The sequence below is a fragment of the Hesperophylax consimilis genome, chromosome 3 (assembly GCF_061612785.1).
Source record: "Hesperophylax consimilis isolate HC1 chromosome 3, BYU_Hcon_1.0, whole genome shotgun sequence".
NCBI lineage: Eukaryota > Metazoa > Arthropoda > Insecta > Trichoptera > Limnephilidae > Hesperophylax > Hesperophylax consimilis.
In genome coordinates, this window is record NC_142838.1 from 22071813 (window position 1) to 22088620 (window position 16808).

Consider the following 16808-nt stretch of genomic DNA (forward strand, 5'->3'; position numbering starts at 1 on the left):
TAAGATTCAGGTAAGCCTAAAATTCACAGTTCTGATTATTTTTCTTTGTTGAAATTAAGAACTTGCTCTCGCCTCAAGGACTTACAATGAACAACATGATGTCTTTAATTGTTGAAGACAATATTAAATTTTAGTCATGTATGATTGCAAGATTCTACCCATCTATACCTATACTTCTCGGCAAGGAAAAAGTCATGGGTTTAATTCCTAGACACGACTGAATCTTTTTCTCTTTCACGTCTTTCGTTTGAGTATCGTTAATTTATGTTATTCCACTATAAAAAATATTCACCCTAGGTTTGTAAAAAAGTCAATCGATGTTGCACAAAATAAAAATGTTTAGTTTCGGTAGAATCTTACATTCATACATGAAGATAGCAGCCAAAATGTTTGAATAGATTGTTCTCCATATCGTCTGTAGGCAGCAAAAGCCAGCAAAACAAAAAGATTTTTTTTTTGTAATTCGGCAACGAAACATACACGATACTTTACACGCACTACAATAATAATCAAAAATGCAAAATTATAATGTTTATTTATGAAATGAGCGTGCGTCGTGCATGGATGGGTTCGAATTTGCGAATTCCAAATAGGTACTTAATATTTATTAGCACTGGCAATTAAAGTTAATACGTCAAAAAGACCATAGATAAAGCCGGTTAGACGCACAAGAAATACGGACGTGTCAAATTTTGTGTTTTTAATAACCCTTAATTTCTGAAAGTTCAGTCTCAGAATGGGTAAGTAGTAATAAAAGCGAAGTTTTATAATTAATTTAATGATTCTTTATATCATACATTGAACTAGAAAAAGCCTCACGTATAAAGGCTGAATGTTACAGTTTGCTAATCTATCGCGATATTATCAGCTCCTACCCACTTTACTTATAAAAACGTTCGATTCATTCGTGAAAATCACCTTGTATTGTGAAATAATATTTTGTTTGTCAGCATATTAATCTGTTCCATACGTTATGGAAAGCGATAGCAATATTAGGTATATCTACCTATTTGCTTATTACGCCATGTTTTGATTGTTATTAATCAAAACCTATAATATCAGCAGAGCATTGCACAGTATTGATGTCGATGTTACTTGTTTGTTTTGTTTTTCTAACATTATTGTTTTGTTTTCAGCGGTTTCAAGCGGTACTTCGTTTATCCTCTCTTCCATATTCGCAGTTCTGCTATTTTCCGGAATGCAGATGTATAGAAATTGGTTTGCTGAGTCACAGCTGCATACAATCCTAGGCGGATATTTGGGATCTGTTCTGTTCCTTCTAATTTTGACTGCGATTGGAAATGTGGAAGCGTCTATGTTTGGCAAAGCATTCCAGTTAAAATACCCTGAAATAGTCCTGTGCCTTCTCATTTCTCTGGTGGCGTCAGGAATGGTCCACAGAGTCTGTGTTACTACTTGGTATGTTATTTTACTCAGTTCCATGACAAAAAAGAATGGTCCACAGAGTCTGTGTTACTACTTAGCATGTTATTTTACTCGGTTCCATGACAAAACAGAATATTGAAGGAAAGTGAATAACAAAAAAACCTACATCTAACCCTGAACTAAATTGACCCAACCTAACCTATTATTTTATTGTGCTCTGTTTTGTCAATGTTTTATCCAGTTACCATTTTTCTCCTACGTATCTTTGATTTCAATCTTCTTCAAGAAAATCAACAAGCTTACTGTGAAATCTTGCTCCATTGTTCTTTAAATGAAGATGAAACCAATGATTAACATTAGAAAACTCTGGGAATTATTAATTAGTACGCTGATTGATCAAGTCAATGAAGATCTATGCAATTGATTGAGATTTCTCATGGCTTGCAAACAAGAAAGTGAAAAAGATACAAAATCTGCATGCCTTTGTAACCATAACACAGTGGCGAAACTATAGGGTGGCAGGGCTGGCGAAACTATAGGGCGGCAGGGCTGGCGAAACTATAGGGTGGCAGGGCTGGGGAAACTATAGGGCGGCAGGGCTGGCGAAACGCCACGGGCCCCGCGGGGCCGTGAGCTCAGAAGTCAGAAGTAACCCAACATTTTTAACAAAATTTAGTTAAAATTATAAATTTTATTTTATTTTATGACGACTGGAAACATATTGTAGACGCCATAGAAAGACACGAGACATCTCAAATCTTAGATTCGTGTTTAATGTATCAACAATGGCGGCTACATGGAACACTAAATAAAGAGCAAAAATTCATGATCAAGAAAGAAAAATCTTTTTGGCGCCAAGTACTCTTTAGACTCCTTGATGTTACTCTGACACTTTCAACGTGTAATTTAGCCTTTCGTGGCCACAGAGAAAAGGCAGATTGCAATGATCCAAGTTCCCGAGGAAACTTTTTGAATATTGTTGAGTTATTAGCAAAATACGATCTGATTTTACACGAGTTGTTAAGTAAATCAAAGGGCCATGTAAAATACTTAAGTTCAAAAATACAAAATGAGCTCATTTCTATTCTGGTTCTAAAAATAGAAAATGCACTCATAAATGAAATAGATGCTGCACCCTTTTACTCAATCATATTCAATACAACTCAAGATATTTCAAAAACAGATCAAATTTGTGAACTTTACCGTTATTGTATGATCGAGAAAGACGAAAATGGAATCCCAAAGGTGCTTGTCATTAAGTCATTTTTAGGATTTCATGAAGTTAAGGACCAAACTGCCTTAGCAATGTCCAACCAAATCCATAAATCACAAAAATATACCTCTAAAAAAGTGTCGAGGACAAGGATATGATGGTGCTAACACAATGAAAGGCACTTATGGTGGAGTTCAAAAACTCATAAAAGATATCGAGCCAAATGCCTTATATTTTCACTGTGCTTCTCATTACTTAAATCTAGTACATACTTAATGATGCAGTAAGAGAGTTTATTTGTATGCAACATTTTTTGAAACAGTTCAACAAATTTATAATTTTTTTGGGCATAGTATCAAAAGATGGAATATCTTATCAAGTTTTATATCTGATAAAGAAGGTGAGTCTTTAACTTAGATAACATTAAAAACATTGAACCCTACTAGATGGTCAGGACGTTATGATGCTATTTTTGTTTTAAAAGTTCGGTTTGTTGAAGACAAGACATGCTACGTAACTTGGCTATTATGTCTATTGAAAATTCAATGGCCTGATATTTAAACTTTGATGACGTTATTGATACTTTTGCGGAACAGAAAGCTCGGAGAAAAGAATTTTTTTCATAAATATCTTCTAAAGTTTATTACTAAATTGTTTTTTCATTATACCTACATATTTAATACCTATGCTTTTGAAAATAAAAATGCACACAATATTAGTAATACTGTTGGGTAACTTATTAAGTTATTTATAAAAAATAAATTACAACGCGACTGTGATTTTTACTAGGGGGGCCCCATCCAATAAATTTGCCACGGGCCCCCGATGGTATAGTTTCGCCACTGCCATAACAAATAATACATATTGTTGGCAAGTGATCTAATTTAATACATAAGGAAGACACTTTTACTGGTAAATATACAGACAAACGATATGCCTTTAATATGCATTTTTAATAGAAAAAAAAACACTTTTTATCAGTTAGATAACAATGAAAAGTGAGTACAAATTTCAGTTTCCAGAAACAATGCAATTTTAATACCTGCTTTGTAAAAAAAATGGATAATTGGATGTCTTTTCTTCACGGCGTGTTTTGACATAATAATATTAAAATAGTATTTTATTTGTTTTTTAATTAAACTTTTTTAAATTTTTTAATTTAGGATCATAGGTTCGTAGTTTGGGTTAAATAAAAGAATAAAAAACTAGCCTTAAAACTTAACAGAAATAAAAACTGCCGCCAAGTGAAAAAACGATTTTAATTTCAACAAAATAACTGTTCAAATGCATTATTTTATATTTCTGGAAACTGAAATGCTTACTTCTCATTATTATCTAACTGATACAGTGTTTTTCTATTGAAAGTGTGTATTAACCGTATCCTTATTTTCTGCATATTTACCCTTTCACCAAATATTACATTGCAAGATTTAGATGCAAGTTGGCATCCACTATACATCACTGTTTCTTCATCTTGACTACAAAGCAGATGGATCTGTAGCCGGGTGGTTAAGTTCCTTGTCTTTGGATTCAGAGGTTACGGTTTCGATACCCCGTGGGCACAAATACAAATTATTTGTGTTTTTTCTAATTTTTTAAAAAACATATTTATTTATAAAAGATTTATTACTTCAACGGTGTCAGCCTAAGATGAAAACCTATCGCAGAGTAGACCGTCCTGTGGGATGGTACGACGCTCTGTGGGAACTTGCTTGCATGGGGCGAGTATAAAATTTATGTTTAGAGTTGACATAATTCAATATGTCGTTTGAGTGAAAGTACTATGAAATAATACTAGATAGAACTCCCTTAATTTTTGATGATGATAAGTAAAGGAATCCAATCATTCATTCATAAGGCGTTGGGTCAAAGGATCTCCCTCAAACGGCCTCCCATGCAGCTGTTGTGCAGGCGCACCCACTACCAAGAACCCAGGCAACCCTTCTAAGTCACCAAACATATTCAAAAATATATTTGAGCCATGCTCGCTTTCGTTTTGATTTTGAGGCAGTATTCATACCCTCTTTCTAAATTATGTAACTACAGACATTTTGTAAATATTTAATTGCGTGTTTTGAAATACACATCTTCTTTGTCACATTGTCTTTTAAAAAGACTCATCGTACAGTATCCCCATATTTCACATAAGCCCTAAAGTTTCTCTCATAGCTCTGTGTCAGCAATGTTCTTTGCAATTGTTGATAATTTGAATATTTCTATTTCAGCTTGATCTTCTCCCTCGTGGGGCTATACTACGTCAACAGAATATCCCAGAAGGAGTATGCAGCTCCCATACAGCACGTACCGCAATCCAAGAAGAAGTCTCACAAGTCATAAATAAATCTAATTAACATTATTTTGTCAAAAGTGCCAGTCACAAACCTTCTAAATGGACATTCCTAAAATATTGTAAAATTGAAATTCCATACAACAGTCTTTGTGCTGTAATATAAATGGTATTCCACGTTTAAAAGTTTTTTTATACTTTTTGAACTACAAAGTGCACAAGAATGAAAATTGTATTATAATGTCTTTTTAGGGGAAGTTGTCGAGAAATAAACATTTATAATAAAAAATACTTTTAACCAAATTAATTCTTTTAACCCATTATGGCCTTCCCTCATTATTTAAGCCTCTCAACAAAATGTTTATTTTTACTTAAATAGTAGTATGCATTGCCATCTTGCGGATTTTTTTTTTTTTAAATTTAAAAAAATATTTAATTTGTTTTATATTAAAAAAAATTAATTTGTACTAAATAAATACAAAACAAAGATAGGTAATTTTTACTACATCAGGAAATTCAGGACAAGTCCACACAACAATTAATTCAGTTGCTGTGGTCAGTTTTGGATAAAATAACTTCAGGTGGGATGGTTAAACACTCAGTGCCGATGGGTTAATACACACCAACTAGACTTGTCTGCAATATCTAAGTTGTTCTATCACATTCTCTACAAAAACTTCGAATGAGTTGGGTTAACACTTCAGTTCCGATGGGTTCATCACATTCTCTATTATTGGCTCCTATACAGAGATGTGCAAAATGGGTACCCAAACCATTTGAAATGCAAAATGGAAATGGGTCAAAACTTTTCCATTTTAAAATGCAAAATGGGTTTTAGAAAAGCATTTCAAATGCAAAATGCAAAATACCTATTTTCAAAATGCAAAATGGTTTCTCAGGTCAAACAATTAAAATAATTATAGAATTTTTAAACAATTTTGTCATTTAATAATGGACATCAATGTAGAACAAACATATTACATGATGGTTAATCCAAAAACACCACGACTACAGATTATGAAACCACAAAATTTGCGCGGGACTAATGTTGCCAACGTAAAAACATAGAAACTGCTATCCAACATTTAATATTACAGCGTAATGGCCCCATGTTCAGTACCTATTTGAATCAGTATTTTTTTGTAATGGTATCACGTACAAAAAATACTGATTCAAATTGCCAGGGCTCCTACCAGGGAGCAACTTGACAAATGTAAATTATCTCTCATAGCGAGGATATTTGTGGCTTATGAAAAAAAGACGAGTGGAGATAGTAGGAAGAATGTTGCAAAAAAGCATTTAAAATGGAAAATGCATTGAGAAAAGCATTTAAAATGCAAAATGGAAAATACCCATTTTACATTTTGCATTTCCATTTGAAATGGATTTATTTGAAATAAAGCACATCTCTGCTCCTATATCATATTTACTAAATCTAAACTATTTACTTCAGATATCAGTGTTAGCTAACATATGTATTATTTTATCAAAAATTATTATTTCTTATCCATAAGTATCATTGAATCGCTGACAGCCCTGAATTGTTAATGCCAAGTTGCGATGCATACTGAGCTACTCCAAGTACAATTAATTTTGTAGTTAACAATAAACTCACTATTGACTATTATCATAGACACCTCACACTTCAAATTATGACAGGTCTTATACAAGCCTAGTATAAATTAGTTCAACTATTGTTACACTGGTATATATTTCTTTTAAATTATGCACTGTCTTACTGCACTTATATTAATAACTGCATCACTTGCAATAGTGTTTTTGTGTATACATTAATTGTTCTTTAATTTATTGCTATTATTATTCTGATTACCACTGTACGCTTTTAATTCGATTATCACTGTATTGTAAAAGCCAGTTTATGGCGTTTGAATAAATAAATAACTTTGGATGGGACGGGTTAACACTCCAGTTCCGATGGGTTAGTACACGCAAACGAGACATTTCTGAAATATCTAAGTGGTTTTTTATATCACATTCTCTACAATTTAGGAGATCCTAGAAAAAGTATCGATCTGTATTTAAATTAAAATTTTAGTTTAGTACTTTTATGGATTTGGGTATGCTGAGTTACTATGTAGAAATTTTGATTAAAATATTTTCGAATATATAGCGATTTAAACAAATTCACACGGCACCTTTATTTTCGCCCGGAGACAGTGTAGCGCCAGCGCAAAAAATACCCACCAAAAATGTGTTAAGACTCAATTAACTAGAAACCGAAAGCTTAAAGTGATAAAAAGTTATACTACCAAATTGACTCCATTTTCCCGCTTGTACTACGAGTTTCCGGACAGTGTGTTTCTTTTAAATATTTTACTGCTCTAAATATAGGTCTTCAGATAAAAGTAGATTCTTAATCTCATTCACAATTATGCTTTTTTCAGACAAAGTATTTCTTTGTAATAAATGAATGGGGCGAATTTGTACCGAAGGAGAATAAACTGCAAAGAATAAAAAATCATAATTTATTTGTCCAAAAACTATTAGATATTAAAGGATTACATTATTAAAAAATCAAGTTAATATAATAATCATATTATAAAAACCTACATACTTTTAGTGAAATAAAATGTTAAAAAACGCATAAAATAACACAGGAACCCTGACTCATCCAAAAAAAACATAAAATAAAAAAGAAATGTAAACAATTATATATAGGAATTTTGGGGAATTTATATGGAATGTTATAATATTAACTTATTTTCGTAAGTAGAAATCAGATAAGGTCATCAATTTGTTATTTTAATTCTATAATGCTTGACATAATTTAGTAAGTCGAATTTATTCACATATTTATCATTAGTAGAATTAACCCATTATAATGCAACACATGGGCCCAGGTTCCAGAACAATATTTACAAAACTCTTCACATTAGACAATTCTTTTCATATAAATAATTTAGATCTTCAATATCAATAAATTCTAATAAATATTTATAAATAATAATTCAAAATTTAAAAAGAACTAAATCTAGGCATACATTTATAAACATATTTAATAATAGAAACAGGCAGTGCTGTCGTCCAGGGTTTCCGGAAACCCTTGTTTAAAATAAAAATATTATATCCTACAATAATTTTATAGCTTTAGCTGCATGGTTGTATTTTTTTATAACTATGAACAATGTGCAGCGGAAGATTTTTTTAGGAGAAACTGGATGACACCACTGAAAACAGCTGTTGGAATTATAAATTAAATTCGTGAGATTCTATACAAAAGGTTTAGCTTGTAGCATTTACCTTCCTGTCCACAGTAAAATTTATTTCAGATGACACAAAAATATGGGCGAAACGTTGAGTTGTGATTTCTTTCTCTTCTTCTTGTGAAAGAGGTAATAACAGAGCTCTCGTCAGCGGGACTGCACAAGTTTTAAAAACCTTTTTTGTACAGAATATTTTAACACAATTATTAATTGATTAGATTTGACTAAATAATAAAAATAAATCCATGGGTAGAGAGTACGTTGTTGGGTTTAATAAAGAGAACTTTACTTTGGCATTTCCAGAGATCCCGGACGGGCGCTAACAGAGTTGCCGTGTCCGTGGAGCCTCAACTTGAAATCTGAAAAATATATACTTGCAAATCAATGAAACAAAACAAATTATAAATAATATAATTAATTAGAGCATGAATGACACATTAGAAAGGTACAAACTTTATAATTGGTATTGGTTAATTAGCCCCTAGAACCAAAATGTGTAGTAATATTTAGTCAGTTTTCCAGCAACAGTAAAAAAGATAATATTACAGAAGTCTTTCTTTCAATTTTTTAATTTATCTTCTAATTTTGAGATATTTTCGACTATAATAACTTTTCTAGAGCAGTAGTATCCAAAGAAGAAAAATTATTAACGATTAACAAATATTGCACTTTTGAAGTACAGTGGGGATATTACACGTTTTGCAAATATGTGCGATGAAACCCACATGTAAGGTTCGGTTTTCCATACAACATGTTTCGTTTTAACAGAGAAATTGCAAAATGGCCCCGATTTATTCCACAAATTTTAAGGTTTTCTCAAATAAGATTTTTTTCTGGTCCCTTGGAAAAACTAAAAAGAGTTTGACTGTATAGAGGTTTGATAAATGATTAATACTTCAACGGTGTTAGTTCGAGATGAAAACCTTCTGCAAAGTGATACAGATCGTCCTTTGGGATGGTCCGACGTTTAGTGGGGAATCAGCTTGCACAGTGCAGGTGTAAACTGTGCATCCTAAAGTTTAAGTTTCGACATACGGAATTCAATACTTCGTTTGTGTGATAGCGCTACGAAACAGTACATGGTTTGCATTATCAATCGTCTTCTGTCTTCGGGTACTCAAACAAAAAGTGACGTGACCACTTTTCTGTGTATTGAGTTTGGTGCAGAGTAATTAGCAAATATTGAAGAAGAAATTACAGCTAGCTTTGAAAGTAATTTCCTGTGCAAAATTATATTATGGCAAAAATTCATCAACAATGTTCAATGTGACTTAAAATTAATTAATTAGAGGCTTGCTATTTTTTTGTGCATAGCAAAATTTTTGTACTTTTAAGGCGTTTCAGGTGAAAGTAAAAGGATCTGTTGCCGATACTTATTATCATTTTCTCTATAAGCACACTGTCGTTTTGAGTGTACAGAGTATACTGTTTTTATCAGAGCTTTAAAATAGACAGTTACATAGTTGAAATGTCTAGATAATCGATCTCCATTATAATACGACATTTAATTTATTAAAAATCTTTTTTTTCTTGTTTATTTTTGACCGTACCGTTATCGCCTTACAGAAGGCATCTTCAACACATCAATAAATCCACCTGAAGACATATTAAAGTATAATTTTCAAGCAATAAGACAAAATAAGTCATAAATGTACACTATTGTATAGAGCCAATAGTGTTCATTCCTGATATGTATGTGTAGATGCTGTATAAGGGGTGTTAAGGTACGTACGGTATGATTTTTGTAGAAATTATTTTTTTAAATTCAAATTTTCACCAACAATTTTACTCCAAATAATGTCAGGAATCACTGGTTAAAGTAAGTCAAGTAAAACCTGAAAATACCATAGATTTACTTTAAATTGTATCAGTCTGAAGATGCCTGTTGTAAGGCAAAAACGGTAGGGTAATAAAATAAACAAGTGAAAAAAAGATATAAAGGGTTTAACCCCTCAGGAGATTGGAGTGTTTCCAATTTGCAATAAAATCCAAATAAATGGAATATTTCCAAACATATCTGAAAACTTAATACTGTTTTTGAAAGGTGACAAAATACACTTTCAAATTTTATTAACAGAAATAAATAATTCATAAGTGGCTCATTTTACGTTTTTTCATCTAAACACTGAACTAAAATTACAAAAGAACACATTTTATTAAAACATATTTTTAAACACTTTTTCGCTGTATCATATGAAAAAAAAATACAAAGTTTGATAATTTTTTTCTCAAATTACTGTCGGAAACATTTGTTTCAAAGAGGTGTACATTATAATTATTTTCTGGTAAACTTCTAGATTTGAACACAAAGTGCGGTGTTTTCTATTTAAAACACCGTTTAGATCATATTTCTCACCATGACACAATGATTTCTATCAACCATAAGAGCTGTTCCCAAAAGCGAACAATTTAGCCTGAGGGGTTACTAAAATTAAAATAATCAATTTAATATTTTAAACTATTGACCAATGATCGAAGATTAGATTTTAAAAACTGTGGTGGCTGATTGCCAACACCTAGTTTGATCTTTTTAGGCATCATCATCTATCATCTTTAGGCAAAATGCCAAGCTTAGACTTGTGTGTCAACATTTTCCTTTATCAGATCCATAAAAAATCAGCAATAATTATATAGCACTAAGAGTCTTGTTTTCTGAATGCGACTACAGTTTCAATTTGGTTTTGTATCATATTGCACACCGCAAAGCCCAAAATTAATAATAAGTTGTAACATGAATGGACTAGTTAAATGATTACGAAATTTAAAAATATAATATAGATAAATTATATTATTAGGCCGAATTGTATGATTCTAACGACTGATTTGGCTTCTTATTTTATATCTAACAAGCCCAGATCACATGTTATATATAGCCAATGAAAAACTAAGTTGTATTATCCGGTTAAAACATGAAAACAACAATTATCCAGTCATAACTACAAAAAAGAGAGAGAGACCAGAGATTACAGCAAACCTATATTGGCAGACTTGAAACTAATGAGTATAACCTGAATTTAAAAAATTGCATTACCTAGATAATATGCCACTCAACTTTAGTAGATTCCTTAATAATTTTCCAATTAAGTAAAATACAGTACTCTCACTCACCACAAAAACCGGGCATGTGTCCAATTTTAGTGAAATAGTACACACATATAAAATATGCAAAAAAAATAAAAGAAGTAGTTTGTAAAAAAAACAAACACCGCTATAGATCATTAATAAAATTTCCATTTTTTCATTTAAAGTTAAGTCGTTTTTTAATGTTTACGCTTGTAGGAAGACTCCATTTTATAAACGTATTTAAACAAAAACGTCGCAGAACGAAACGAACGAACCGAAAGAATCACTTGCGACAGTTGCTAAAATGTACAGTGGACTAACCAAAATGTCAACAACAATAATTATAATTAACTGTGGAAACTGGTAAAATGATCAGCGATAGCAAGCTAGACGGCAGTATAGTAACTGAGTGTGTAAAAGAGAGATAACACAACCTGTCTGTGTACAAAACTTGGCAAGTTTAGACACGCGGTGAACTACTGAATTTGACGTATGAACACCGGCGAATTATACAACTTGATTTTGTGCTTAAAAATAATGTCGGAATATAGTAGTTATTGGATAATCGAGCAGCTGATTACTGTACTTAATTTAGTTATAGTGAAATATCTACATTTAACAATGTATGTAAGGCACAGACAACACAAGGAAACTATTTGCAATAAGTAGTTTATTAGCAAATCGAAACTTGAATTTTTTAACAATAACTAGCCAAAATTTTAATTAAATAATTTGTTCAATTTGCCAAAAGGTATAAATATCTATATATTTGTAAAAGGACGGCATATATTTACAACATTCAATGATATGACAAAAACAAAGTGTGTCAATTGGAACAGATAGTATGTTACTTAATAATGATTATTTTTCAAAGGTACAGGAAATGACAAGCGTTTATTATTACAGGTGGGGTAATTCATTGATCTATGTAATTATTGTTCATTGTATTGGGCAAACCATAGTACGACGTCAAAACACACGTCAATGTGTTTAATGTCAGCAATAAGGCATGATATAAAATAACATAATATTGAATCCAATTCACAGAAGGCACTTTTCAATAAAATGCTATTATGAAATTTCTTATTTTCTAAAATAAGATTGTTTTGAAAACAATGAGAGATAAAAAAGATGATCAATCATGATTCCAAAATAATATGTGAATGTGTGTATCCATAATAATGAGGAAGAATCAATAACACAGCAGACAGATTGAGGACATGGCTGGAAAAATGGTCTAGTCTAAAAATCATGGTTTTAACAAAATATGAATTGTTTGCACATTGTTGAAATGCATGTTAAAAGGAAAAATGTTAATAACACAAACATTAAGTCTAAAATACACAGTACGAAAATGTAAATCAGAATTATGTTGTTTATTACCTCCACCAAAGCATTATTCCCACTTGTTAATCGACAATGCCAGATTCTAGATCCAGACCAAATAAAAAAAGGAATAAAGTCATCTTTAATTAAAGAAAATAAGCTTGATTTAAAAAAAATAAATAATGTTAGATAGACCAAACAACGTTCAAACCAAAATATTTAATAATAAATAGCTCTTAAATAAATTATATTATTTTTTAATTTGAATAAAAACGATTTAAACTATTTGTACAGCACCATTGTGTTATATCTATGATGCATGTTCCATTGCTATGAAGTTTAGTGCCTACTTTATTGAACAAAGAACACGAAATGAACAGTAAATGGTATATTCTAAATTGAATTCAACATGTAACCAATATGTTAATAAATTAATTTTTATTGACCAGGTAAATTGTACAAGCAACTTGATTTGTTAAATAATATTCTTTTACCTGGGTCCCATAGAATTGGGTTTAATGACTGCATTTTAAATAAGCATTCAAATAATTGAAAATAAGGCCACTATAAAAATGCTTGTTTAAGAAATAAATATGGAAATAATACCGATTGTTCCACATGGATTAATAATATAGAATAATAAAGCAATTGCACAAAGGATAATACATTAAATCATTTATAAACCATAACCAAATGAGACAAAAAAAAATTCTAAGGAAGTCATAAACAAAAATGCACAAAGAGACACACAGAAGAATCACATAATATAAAAAAAACGATAATTTATCTTATCTGATGTTTATAATATGTAATACATAAATGAGTAATTACAACTCACTCTCCAGTTGAACTATAGCTTAATGTTTTATCTGATTCTGATAACAGCATCTATAAAATATGTATTCATACATTGCCATGAGAAAATCATAATTCTTGAAAAAATTAATATTCATCCTTATCTAAATGAATCACATCTTTAAAGTTTTCGGAAAACATTCCTATATCAAAGGCTGCTTGTGGTTTCCTTGTGTCGGTTTATAAATAAAATAATGACTTAAGTGCCATGTTACCATGCTAAACCATAATTGGAATATAATCAGAACTTAACCACAAAGATTACAATGGGTGATATTTTGTGGTGCTTTATAGAATTATTTCAATAATTAGTCTAAACTTTAAACTCTGAACCATGGGAATAACCAGCTTAATATCACATTCTGGATTTCTCACTCTTTAATAATAACATAACAATAATAATATTGGCTATTTTACCCTTAAAACTAAACTAAAGAGTCGAATACCTCTTCACTAAGGCCACAGAAAAAGAGGAGACGCCATTCGATAAGCAATTTTTCTTTTCGCAATATCTATAAGGGATTTATAAAATCTATGAATTCTGCAGAGTCAGAGGATCACAATTACTATTATTTATCCTATTAACTCCGAAATAAATTGTATAAATTTATTCACAAAAGCAAGATGAAATGAATTTCTAAGATGGAGCGTCTCAAACACTGTCAGGTCTCAAACGAATAATTTAGAGAGACAAAACAAACACTGACACTGTGGGAATGAAAAGCTACAATTAGGTAATATTAATATGGTCCAACACAAAAAAGGAAATGTTAGTTAGGAGAGTGAGATTATTTATTTTTGATTAAATTACTTTTAGAATATGGATTTTGCAGAATCCTTGGTGTGGTCTCCATGACTCGCAGCAAGAGCTCATCCAAGTAGTTCTCCAGGTCCTTGACCTTCTTCTTCTGGCTGTCCACTTCATTCTGCAGACTCCACGCCATCACCACCAGATCCTCTCGACTCTTGGCTTCAAAGTTTTGTACAATGTCCTTTGGCAACTTGGTGTACGCTGGGTTCAATTTTACCTCATCGATTATACCTTCCTCTCCAATGATGATTCTTTCGCCGAGTGACTTTTTCGATTTCTCTTTTGTAAATTTCTTGAAGAATTTTGGGCTATCGGTTTTTTCTTTCAAAACAGTGGTGAGGTTTTCAACACTTTTGTTGTTTTGGGAAGACATTTTTTCTTTTTCTATAAGGATTTGACTTTGCACTTTTCCTTTGAGAAGCTTTTGAGACCATTCGTCTTTGCGTACAATCTCGGGTGCTTTAGGTGCATGCGTAATTTCTTCCAAGCCTAGTCGAACAGGTTTTGGGGGAGGAGATTTCTCAGGAGCTCCGATGCCACCGCTGGTGGAGCGACGCAATAGTTCTCCACCTCCCAAGTTTTCCAAGGAAGCGTTGGCTGGAGAAGGGATGAACTTATTGACCCTGGGAAGGGTACTGTTATTATTGACATTTAGAGAACTGCCGGAGCTCTTGTGAGAGAGGTCGTCAAAAGCAAACTCATCTTCATCCTCACTGATGACTCCGGGATCCGCCTGCCCCACGGCCTGGCTGGACTTACCGTGGAAGGGACTACTGGGGACAGGTTTGCCGGTGTTCTGTAAACTTAAAGCACTTCCTCCCAGAGAAGATGTATCACTTTTTTTCTCCTTTTTATTTAGATGCATCTTGGAACCTAGATTCTTGGCAAACTTTTTCAATCCTTTGCGTTTTTCTAAGCTTCCGATACTAAGAAGACTGCCACCCATATTTTGTGCTGCTAGAGATAATTGGCCCATAGAAGATTTGTATTTTTCCTTCTTACTTAAATCATTGAGGCTTCCTTCTTTGACTGTAAAGCCAATTTTGACCTCTATGTCTCCCCGGTTCTTTGTGCTCTCTTTACCGGATTTGCCTTCGAGTTTGTACCACCGATTCTTAGGTCTTTCGTAAACGTCGAGTCCCGCTAGCGGTATGGTAACTTGACCTAGAAACTGATCTCCGATGAAGTTCCTGTGTAACACGGTTAAGCTGACCTCGGCGGTATTTCCTTGGGTCGGTATCATCAGGTCACATTCTTCATGCCACTCGACATTTTCTTCCGCCTTTTCCTTCACTGATGTTTGAAATTTCTCCTTGCCCAACCCAATGGTGACGAAGCAGTCGTTAGTCCCATGTTTACCCTTGGTTAATAAGCTTTTCGCTCTTTGCACAGTCACTTGAACATGAGTTGGACTCCACATGACTATTTTTTTTGTATAAAACTATCAACAAAAACTACAAAACAATAAAGAATCCGACTGCGACAATAACAAAAGCGCTGTCAGCAATCACCAATGTGTCATGTCAAATAGAGTGTTGCTACTTGAATAAAAAATAAATCTCATGTGCGTGCACCACAGAAAACTTGTGTTGCTCGCCAGAGAAATAACGGCGTATCGCCTAGTGATGGGCAAAATCGAACTTTTTTAGATTCTATAAAAATCATCGACATGAAAATCGATTAAAATGAATTCGAATGAAATGAAATCGTTATTCAAAGCGTTTAATTGAATTAACCGAAAAAACGTTTTGTCGCATCACCTTCATATTTTGATATTCAGTTACGATTATGTATGTTGATCGCTAAAATAACGATTGCAATCGTGGATCAATGAACTAGATTTCTACCGTTTTTGTTGTTACACACTGTGTCTCATATCTTTTTGATTTGTGCGTGATCTTCCAGATAAAATGTATAGAAAGTACACGTGAGCAATTTTTTTTTGACATTAACCCCACACAAGTGGCCATATAATATGTTCACTTTTGGGATGCTATGTGGACTGTGGAGGTATGATTTGAGATTTTCACGGCCAAAAGTATTATGGTGATTTGTTTTTGGGGTATTATGCCGTGTTGCGCTACCTCCTTCTTTAAAAATGGTTTCGGACAGCATTGCAGTGTCCATCATCAGGGCAGTTGTGTAATTTTTAAAAATTAAACTAAAAAAAATATTGACATCGCAATGCTGTCCGAAACGTTGGCTAAAGAAGAAGATAGCGCAACACGGCATAATACCCCAAAAACAAATCACTACTCAACTAAATTTACGGAAATTGTACTGTTCCTAGGCAAGATTGTCATGAAATCTCAAAAATGAGTGCTACCTCTACTCTAAAACCTTCGGGGAAGAAAAAAAACCATTTTCGGATGATTAGCAGTATTATTTATTGACAAAAAATCTAAATAGTCATAATAATAATTGTATTTAAAGATAATTACATATTTAAATTAATCTTATAAAATAAATTACAAGATAATAATATTTACAGAAGACATAAGAATACGACTCCACTTGAAATGTGTCTTTCTTTCGCACAATTCAAATAAAACATTTTAAAATTTTTCATTGAGTATATTATGATTTTTCTATAAGTGTTATTATTAATGTTGCTAAAAATTAAAATACGATTTGAAATAAACA

At 32.3% G+C, this 16808-nt stretch overlaps 2 protein-coding genes across 3 annotated transcripts; one reads left to right on the forward strand and one right to left on the reverse strand.

The window, feature by feature from the left end:
* Positions 1-636: 636 nt before the first annotated feature.
* On the forward strand, positions 637-5189 carry LOC149425127 (protein KRTCAP2 homolog). Its single transcript, XM_089650971.1, has 3 exons — positions 637-740; positions 1137-1419; positions 4825-5189. The coding sequence occupies exons 1-3, from the start codon at positions 737-739 to the stop codon at positions 4934-4936; spliced, it is 399 nt and encodes a 132-aa protein (XP_089507097.1). The 5' UTR covers positions 637-736; the 3' UTR covers positions 4937-5189.
* Positions 5190-7414: 2225 nt separating this feature from the next.
* Rip11 (Rab11 interacting protein) lies at positions 7415-15692 on the reverse strand. Of its 2 annotated transcripts, XM_089649397.1 has the most exons (2): positions 14166-15692; positions 7415-8469 (listed from the first exon to the last, which is right to left on the reverse strand). In XM_089649397.1, exons 1-2 carry the CDS (start codon positions 15583-15585, stop codon positions 8396-8398), a joined length of 1494 nt encoding a protein of 497 aa, XP_089505523.1. In that variant the 5' UTR covers positions 15586-15692; the 3' UTR covers positions 7415-8395. The 2 variants fall into 2 exon arrangements, with proteins under 2 accessions (XP_089505523.1, XP_089505524.1); XM_089649398.1 differs by having other exon boundaries at positions 7415-15692.
* Between the last annotated feature and the right edge of the window lie 1116 nt (positions 15693-16808).

Coding starts and splice junctions, on each gene's coding strand:
- LOC149425127 (XM_089650971.1), top strand. Junction 1,420..4,824: donor AGAGTCTGTGTTACTACTTG/GTATGTTATTTT, acceptor TTTCTATTTCAG/CTTGATCTTCTCCCTCGTGG.
- Rip11 (XM_089649397.1), bottom strand. CDS start 15,585: ATGTGGAGTCCAACTCATGTTCAAGTGACTGTGCAAAGAGCGAAAAGC. Junction 8,470..14,165: donor GCAAAATCCATATTCTAAAA/GTAATTTAATCA, acceptor TATATTTTTCAG/ATTTCAAGTTGAGGCTCCAC.